We start from the raw sequence: 9579 nt of genomic DNA, 5'->3' as shown, positions 1-9579 counted from the left end.
TTTGTTGATGGGCACTTAGGTTGTTTCCAACTCCTTGCTATTGTGAACAAAGCTGCAATAAACATGGGTGTGCATATATCTGCTTGGATGTCAGCTATGATCTCTTCAGGGTACTCTTAATGTTATTTGTTATTTCTTCTAGTTGTTGTTATGTGCTGTCAAGTCACTTGCAACTCATGGCGTCTCTATGTACAAGAGCCCTAAACCCTGCTCTATCCTGTGCCAACCTCACTGTCTCTGAAACACCTACTCCCATTACTCTAATCACGGAATTAATCCATCTCATCGTGGGTCTTCCTCTATTGTGCTGTCCCTCCACTTTCCCAAACATGATCCCTCTACAAGGAATGGTCCCTCCTTTGAACATGCCCAAATTACATCAGACGAAGCTTCATTCAAGCAAGGTGTTGTTCAGCTTCCAAATGTATGTATTTTTTTTCTCCTTTATCCTCTTGTTATTAATTTCTAATTTTGTATAATGGTTTGAGAAAATTTTTTGTATTATTTCTATGTTTTTTTAATTTATTGATGCTTGCCTTGTGACCTAAAATGTGATCTATTCTGGAGAATGTTCCATGCAATTGGAGAAGAAAGTATACTGTGCTTTTTTGGGGTGCATTAGCTTATAAATATCTGTGAGATCAAGCTGATTTATTTTGTGGTTTAATTCTTCAGCATCTGTGTTGAGTTTCTTTCTGTTAGTTCTATCTTGTCTTGAGAGTGATTTATTGAAGTCTCCAACTATTATAGTAGTGTTGTCTATTTCCTTTTTCAGTTTTCTTGATGTTTGTTTTCTATATTTTGCAGGTCTTCCATTTGGTGCATAGATATTTATTTTTATTATGCCCTCTTGTTCTATTAACCCTTCAAGCATTATGTAGTGACTTTCCTTTTCTTTTGTGATAGTTTTTGCATTGAAGTTTATTTTATCAGAGATTAATATCACTACCCCTGCTTTTTTCCTATTTGCCATTTGCTTGTTATATTCCCCCCACCCTTTTATTTTTAATCTTTCTTTATCTTCATTTTTCAGGTGTGTCTTTTGTAGACCGCATATTGACAGATTTTGTTTGGTTGGTTTTTTTTTTTTTTAAATCCAATCTGCTACTCTTTTTCTCTTCAGTGGTGGGTGCATTTAAACTGTTTACATTCATTGTGATTATTGAGAGGCAAGAGTTTATTTCTATCATTTTGTTGAATTCCTTTTGATGTTGTTGCTAGTTACTTTGGTCCATCCTGCTTTCCGTGGCACCTCTTTAAGAAGGTTGTCTCTCAGTATTTCCTGCAACACTGGTCTTGTTTTTCCAAACACCCATAGGTTGTTTTTCTAGGAATATCTTGATCTCTTCTTCACATTTGATGGACAATTTTACTGGGTACAGTATTCTTGGTTGATAGTTGTGTTCTTTGAGTGTTTGATATATGTCGTTCTACTGTCTTCTTGCTCACATGGTTTCTGCTGAGAAATCAGTATCTAATCTTATTTGCTGCCCCTTATAGGTTATTCTTTGTTTCTCCCTTGCTGCTTTCAGAATTCTCTCCTTATCATTGATTCTGGCAAATCTGACTGTGATATGTCTTGACGTTTATCTTTTGGGGTCTATTCAATATGGTGTTTGCTCACCGTCTTGGATATATATGTTCTCATTCTTCATTATGCCTGGGAAGCTTTCTTCTAGTAACTGTTCCACAACTTTTTCTGTGCCTTCTCTTGCTTCTTCTTATTCTGGGATTCCAATGATGCACATGTTATTTCTCTTGATGGTGTCCCACATTATTCTTAGGTTTTCTAATTTTTCCCTTCCTTCTTGATTCTGCTTTTTGCTGTATCAGATCAGTGGTGACAATTCTATTTCACTGGTTTCAACTCTGTTCATGTGCCCCTCCATGATGTTGACAACATCAGAAATATTGAATCCTATATTTTGGGTCGTGATTTCTTGTTTTTCCAGAGCCTCTAATGCCTCGTTTGTTTTATCTGCATTGTTTTGGATTGTTTTATTAAAGCTGCTCTTGGTGTTTGCTTGCAGTGTCTTGTAATTCTTCAAGTTTGTTTTTCACCCACTGAAAATATTTAATCATTGTTCTTTTAAATTCTGTGTCAGAAAGTTCCACCAGACTTTCTCACTTCAGGAAATCCATTGATACTGTGTCACTTTTTGGGGATGACATCTTGCTTTGCACCTGTGTAGAGTGTGAGTAGCTTGCTTTTTAGGTAACATTGCTGTGGTAGGTAGAGTTTCTCATGCCTCCAGAAATGATGCAGCAGTAGTGTGGCTTGTGTTTCTCTTTGAACTTCTGTTCCAAGAGAAGTTTCAGTACAGGGCCTGTAAAAGCAGTCTCTTCTGTTTATAACTGTTGTAGTTTGGTCAGATTGAGATGTTCTGGACTAAAGGCAGGTAGTTGACTGGACATGAGGAGATGCATGGCAAAGTGTGGAGGCATGGGTGCAGGGAGGGCACAGGTGCAGGACAAGTATGGGCATGGGCACGGACACAGGGTGCACAGGGCAGGCATGGGTGCAGGGCACAGGTGCAGGGCAGGCATAGGCCCAGGGCATTCACGCAGACTCTCGCCTATTGGTCACGAGTGGAGATCTTACTAAAATTCCAGCTATTGGGGCACTCCCCCAGCTCCGCTATTGCTTCCCCTGCTCAGCTGTGCCTGCTTCACCCCCAGTCTGGCTTTACCCCCCTCCCCGCCCCGGTCTGGCTTTGCCCCCCAGTCTGGCTTTGCCCTGGTCTCGCTTTGCCCCTTGTCCCCAGAAGCCTGGACTATTGCATAGATTTTTCTCCTTGTATCACTTCCCCCGCCCCCCATGGGTATTTGCTGATTTATTGAAATTTAGTCTTGTAATACTTTTTTATTTATTAACCATTAGATTTCATGAAATGCTTAATAACAAGCCTGACTTTTCAAAGTCTCTCTGTTCTGGTGTGTTTTGAATTACTCCCCCTTCACCTTCTTCTCGCAGCAGAGTTAGCAGTGTTGTTCTGCTGAGTAAATGGATGCACAACCTAGAACTACTCAGAGCTTTGTTTGAAGCCCTTCCTTACTGAGTACTAAGCAAAGGAAAAGGCAGCTGTGTAGATGATCTTTGTCAAGGTTGGCATTTGGGAACATTTACTAGCTTTCCAAATAACAATCCTGGGCTACCATTAACCTGTTAGGTTGCTGTGTAGTTATTATTTTTTTATTATTAGTTTGCTTACAAAGTTCAGTATACCTGTGTTTTACACTATTCTTCATTCACAGTGTTTCATACAATCATTCTCTTGCATAATTTTTAATAAAATCAATCGCCATTGAACCGTGCCCATCATTACCCAGTCTTTTTGCCCAGATCCTTCCCCTTTCCTTGCCCCCTCCACTCACCAACCCTGTGGTTTAGCCTCTACCTATCCTCACCCCTCTGCTCCCACCTGTCTGTCCCCCTTGAGTTCCCACACGTTTTAATAGTTATACTTCTATTTTTATAATAATGGCCTTATGCAGACTTATGATGGCCTTATAAGACTGTGTTAGGTCACTCAGCATAGTGCTCTCCAATGGTACAATGACAGGCACTTGGCCAATGCAACAGAATCAAGAATCCAGAAATGGTCCCATCTATCTATGGTCAACTGATATTTGACAGGGAGATAAAATTTATCAAATGGGGAAATGACAACCTCTTGAACAAATGGTGTTGGCAAAACTGGACTTCTACCTACAGAAAGCTGAAACAGGATCCACATCTCAAACCATACACAAAAATCACCTCTAGGTGGACAGAGACCTGGGAGTAAAGCCTCAAACCATAAAGGTCTCCTGATATCATTCTTTCCATCTGGGGACCTAGCGGAGGCTTGTGATCAATATGGACTGAACCACTAGTGTGATGGTGGGTGCTGGATATCAGCTGGTGCCCATGCCGGTGGCTTCACATTTCAGTAGACTGAGTATGTTTCCGCTGTCGTGTCTCAGGACAGTTCTGAGAGGTGTGTGTAGAGGCTGCCCTAGTGTCACTGCTGGTCACAGCAGGAGGGAAGCTCACATACCAGGTGAGGGTATATGGACTCAGCCTGTAGGTAGACAGACGCAGACAGAGTTTGTAGTTACATGGTGCATAGCTTTATAAACCAACACAAGGTGTTGGGATATTCTCCAACAGTGTATTTTTTTGACAAATGTAATTTTTCCATGTTAACACTTCACCATTCAATTGGAAAAAAATGAAGATTCAAAAGAAAAATTTCTTGTCATAAAGTATAAGACAGTATTTAAAATACAAAACCAACCAAAAATCCCAAAGAGCTAAGGAAAGAAAACTCACTGTGATTGAGATGTTGGCTCATGACAGCCCATGGTTGTTCCAGGCTGGGGCTGCCCATCTTTGTCCAGTGGAGCTGTTGGTGGGTTTGAAGTACAGACCTTTTGGTCAGTAGACCCAGATGTACCCACCAACACTACACTGGCTCCTCAGAACACAGTAGGACAGTTAGTGTGTGTCACTGACAGCTGCTATCCGTTCTGCTCCACATGACCCCACATGCACACTGTAGAGCTTGTCCACTGAGCTCAAAGCTGTGACCTTTAAGAAGTTGATCACAAAGACGTCTTTCAAACAAGGCACTTTGGGGTGGATTTGGACTGCCAACTTCTTGGTTAGTAGTTTGTTCTATCACGAACTCCTAATGCAGAGGCAACACCCACCACACTCCCGACCAGCTCTGGCCTTGTCCTGGGAAGTCTACTGGAAGGCTGTCTTGGGAAGCTGCCACCCTTTAGACACAAGGGAAGGACTGACTGGCCACACCAGCACCATTGGCCAGTCCTGCCACGGGAGGGAAATCACATCAGTTCTTTGTAAAGCACTGAGACATCTTTTTATTACTTTTGTTAGGCTCAACCTTATATTTAGCAAATACTTTTTCCCCCCTGGTTGAGATATCAGATGTTAGTGGGACCTTTCTTTTTTTTTCTTTTTAGGAAAAAAAAGTATAAATTTTCTATTTTAAAATCATATAGTGTCATTATTTACAACACCTTACTGAAACCTTACAATTACTTCTTAAAATGCTCAATCTAAAGCTGCTTTGTTCCCTTTTTTCTTATAGGTTGCCAGTAGAGGGATTTGGGATGTTGCCTGGGACAGCTGGGTTGAAGCTAAACATGAAACAGAAAGTTACGTCGCCTTGGCCTTGGTTTATGCTCTCTACTGTGAATAGTTTATTTGCTCTCTCAGAAATACACAGAATCTAGCTATGTGGATCTGCAGAAGTTTTCATTATGCACATTTTTTTGTTCAAGTGGTAATTCCTTAAAATATATTCTCTTAACAACAAAATGTGAGCACGCTTTATTGAGCATACATCACTTACTTGTTCGTATATGCTATTTTCAGAGGTTTAATAAACCCCAGATGGATTATAAACACCTGAAATTCTAATAACAGCTTTCAGTCCCACCCCTTTGTGGAGGGAGATTTTGAGACTCTGTTCTGTATTCTCCTAATATCTCTGCATAACCCTATAATGCTCCCTACAGTGACTCCCTAAATACCTCCGTACTCCTCCATATTCCACACCATCATAAATCTTCCGACATATTCCTCTAGTATCCTGCTTCACTGACTCCCCATCTTTCTGGGCATGTCCATGTATCACTGCCCTGGACATGATCCCCATCATCACTCTTCCACTTTTCTTGAGTTGTTGGAGAAAACGCTGTCACATAGCTTCACTAAGTCAACAGGAGAGTCTTTTCTGGACTTAGAAAAGGGTTCAAACTCGGAAGCCAGTTTACCACCTTGCTAAGTGCTCAGGCCACAACTGAACCCACTGTCCTTTAAAGAGTAATAAGAATCAAGCACAATACCCATGAAGTGTGCACTTGTAACTGTCAGGAACTCAAACTTCTTCCCACGTCGTGCCTTGTTTGCAGGGACTTCTCTGTGGTTCCATATTGTCTGTATGCCCCATCCCTCCTCTACGTCTGTCTGAGGCCATTTCTACACATTCCACCTGGCTCTTCCTGCAGGGTGAATCTCACTACAGCCCTCTCCACTGAGAGCTGTTTTCCTTCCTCCTCTCACACAGGGCCTTTGACATCAACTCTAACTCCTCAGTTTATGCCATCCGGATAATTTGTTGCTCTAAGTCCTGCTTTCTCATTACTAGCCGACGGGAGCTAATAGGTCCAACGCTTGCAGCCATCCTTAGTGACGTCAGTATCCATGTAGAAAACTCATCCAGGAAGGCGGTGCCCAGCAAGCTCTGTATAGTTATGATGTGTAAGTTTCAGCCACTGTGGTAGAGTCAATCACTGTGGTATATGAACTGTGAGAAATTACACAGTGGAAGCATCAAAGCCAGCTCTGTGCTGCACAGATCACGTATGAAAAGAAACTGTGAGCACAGTGCTCCTTCCAGGACAGGCACTAGAAGTGTGTGGCTGCAATCCTGTTGGTCAGCCCTTAGGTCTGAGCATAGACGACAGAATGTGGGGCTGTGGTGTCTCCTCATCTCCCAATAGCAAACCCATGTGAAGTGGGGACTCCTAACAAAGATGAAAGTACAACAAAGACACAAAACCAGGTAACTTTCAAAGTGAAACTGGGCATGATTAGGTAATTGGCGTGCTCACTTTGGCAGCACGTATACTAAAACTGGAACGATACAGAGATTAGCATGGCCCTTGCACAAGGATGACGTGCAAATTTGTGAAGCATTCCATATTCTTAGTATATTTTGGAGGAACATTCTTCTTAATAGTACAGCATTCTTCTGTCAATACGCTGTACTGAGGTAACCTCAGGTTGCTGTGATGCTGAACCTTGTGCCACTGGGGTGTAAAATGCCGTAACGGTTACCCATGGTGGATGGTGTTTGGTGGAGCTCACAGTTTGGAAGCAGGAGTGGCATCCACTTCCTAAACATGCCTCTAGAAATTCTATGAACTTTGATAAATGACTATAGTTATAGAAAGGCTTTTTGTTCATAGGGTCGCTATGAGTTGTGCTCGAGTAGGCGACAATCAACAACAGGAGATTGGCATCAGTGAACAGAAGACACATGGGTGGTACAGGAGGGAACAGGGGAAAGGGCCAATAAGGATTCAAAACCAAGGTGGAGCTGGACAGTAACAAGGAGGACAGAAGAATCGATGCCTTTGAGTTGTGGTGCTACAGGAGTCTTAAACATACTATGGACCACCAAGAAAACAGGTCTGTCTTGGAGAAGGTGAAACCAATTTTATCCTTGGAGGCTAGAATTTTGAAGCTCCATCTCACATACTTTGGGCAAGTGGCCAGGAGGGATATCATGCTTGGAAGGGTGGTGGGACCGCGTAGGAGAGAAAGACCCCGATGAGATGGATTGACCTAGTAACTGGGGTAAAGGGCGTAGGTGTGTCAGAGCTGGAGATTGGCTTCAGAGCTGTTGTATATAGGGTTATTACAAGTCACAGGCGACTGACAGCACATTAACATAGAATAAATTCAAAACAGAAAGTTAAAAATGGATAATTTATTCTAATTTGGGCTGAAAACAAAAATACCAATCAGTGTGTCCAGCAGGATAAAGCATTGAAATCTTTACTGAAAGAAAATGGTCAATATAAAGATTCTGAAGAACCTTTTAGAAAAAACAAGTTTCTTCAGCTCAGAAGCCAACATGACTGGGGCTCTAGTGAAGCTGCTAGAGAGACTAGAATGCTGTAGCATCCACGCCCAGGCACCATGGAAAGATTCTGACACAGCAAGGAAACTGAGGGAGAGATGGGGATGAATTCAGGGAGAGTGGAGGTGCCTCCAGCTACACATCAGCAGATGCTCCAAGCATCCCTCAGCCTTCTGCCTAAATTGTAGGCCTTGTCAGTGGATTCTGGTACAAGAAGGGGAGCAGACCTGACTGCACGTGTGAGAGAAAGTAAAGCAAATTAGCAATTTCTGAGCCCAGAGCTGTTGGTTATCCATCTCTGATTTGATGCATGTGGAAAAGTCACGAAAGGATTTACTGAGGGTGAAGGAATGTTCTTTTTATTGTTGTTGCCGTGCGTTGTCGAGTTGAAACGGGCGTATAGCTGATCCTCTAGTGAGTTTTCCGAGGCAGTTAATCACACAAGAGGAGATTGCCCATCCTTCTCTCATGGACCAGCCGGTGGATTGGAACCAGGTGTCTTCAGAATTGCAGCACATCATCTTACCACTAGGCCACCAGCCAAATTATTTTTTTCTTGAAAATGTGTCTGCTGAATGTAATAAAGAGATTCCATATTGTTCTCTAAACCCTCTAAGAGAATAGTGCCTGCCATGAAGTGAACTTTTTTGAGAAGTGAACTTTAAGACACTTCTGGCCCTCATCATGCCAGCTGTCTGTCTCTATGTGTCTTTTAAAGTTCAGTTGCTAACATTTTTCATATTTTAGCCAAGACCTAGAAATGCCTGCATGAGACTTGAGACTAGGATTTATAAGAAATTCAGGTCACTGAAAAGAGCTGCCTTTCTCAGCGGCCTTGGGTTTGCACTGCACAGTAACCGTCGTTATAGTTCAGGCGGCCAACACTGGGGTGTAGATGTGGAGGTGAGCTCCTTCTCAGGCCCCGTGCAACCGAGGGAGGGGTCAAGTGGACAGTCCTGACTTCCCACCTAAATGGAAGGGCAAGAGACTTGAGGGTCCAGACCCTTCCTTGTTTAGGACAGTGAGGTTCGGGATCCAAGCCTCTAACCCCCAGAGCAAGGGGACGTGGGGAGAGTCTCAGGGGCCCTGCTGTAGGATGAAGAGGCTCAGGGTCCAGGCCCCCAGAGCGGGGTCAGGCGAGGGTCCCGGGAGGCCCCTGTTGTAGGTTGGCGAGGCTCAGGGTCCCGGCCCAGAGCGAGGGGTCAGGGGAGGGTCCCGGGGGCCCTGCTGTAGGATGGAGGGGCTCAGGGTCCGGGCCCCCAGCCCCCAGAGCGAGGGGTCCTTACGGTGGACGAGCGGAAGCTCAGGAACAGGCCGCACTCAGAGCGAGGGGTCGGGGAACGCGGGGACGGCCCGCGCGCACGGCGGGCGCGTGCACGGGGTCTGGGCGCGCATGGCGGGCGGGCGCATGGAGGGTGGTCCGCCAGGCAGGGCGCCGTCGGACGTGCGCGCGGGCTCCGCTGGTCTGCGCCGAGCGGGCGGCGAGAACAAAGGCGGCGCGGTCGCCGCGTGGACGCTGCCGGGTCCGGGGTCCCGGCGCGGGAGGCTCGGGCTCGGAAGGGACCCCCGTAGGGTCGAGGCTGGAGCAGCGCGGGGCGGGCACGCGGGGTGCTGACTGGGCTGCGGGGACCGGGCAGCCGGAGTGGATGCGCGGGGCATGAACAGGGCTGGGAAGCGGGCAGCGGGAGTGGACAGGCGGCCCGGCCTGGGCTGAGGGGGACTGGGCGGCGGGAGCAGAGGCGGGGCAGGCTCAGACTGAAGGGACCGGACAGCAGGAGCGAGCACAGGCCTGCAGGGCGGTCCGGGCTGAGGGGCCGGGCGGCGGGAGCGAGCACAGGCCTGCAGGACCGGGCGGCGGGAGCGGCGGCCGGAAGCGCTGGGGCCAGTAGGGGCCGGACCGGGAGGAGGCGCGGGTTGA

General features: G+C 45.6%; 1 protein-coding gene across 1 annotated transcript in view; it reads left to right on the top strand.

Moving 5' to 3' along the window:
* The window catches only part of TCTE3 (t-complex-associated-testis-expressed 3), a gene marked incomplete at its 5' end in the record, with an annotated part of 39184 nt that extends 33974 nt beyond the window's left edge, over positions 1 to 5210 (top strand). Inside the window, one exon of the mRNA XM_006882842.1 lies at positions 5100 to 5210. Coding sequence (XP_006882904.1) covers positions 5100 to 5210 — 111 coding nt within the window. The remainder of the gene's footprint in view (positions 1 to 5099) is intronic.
* Positions 5211 to 9579: the final 4369 nt, after the last annotated feature.

This window comes from Elephantulus edwardii, unplaced genomic scaffold (assembly GCF_000299155.1).
Source record: "Elephantulus edwardii isolate Elephantulus edwardi_28Jun2011 unplaced genomic scaffold, EleEdw1.0 scaffold00024, whole genome shotgun sequence".
In the NCBI taxonomy this organism is placed as follows: Eukaryota; Metazoa; Chordata; class Mammalia; order Macroscelidea; family Macroscelididae; genus Elephantulus; species Elephantulus edwardii.
Note: the sequence above shows the minus strand (reverse complement) of the source record. Positions and strands in the feature narration are given on the sequence as shown.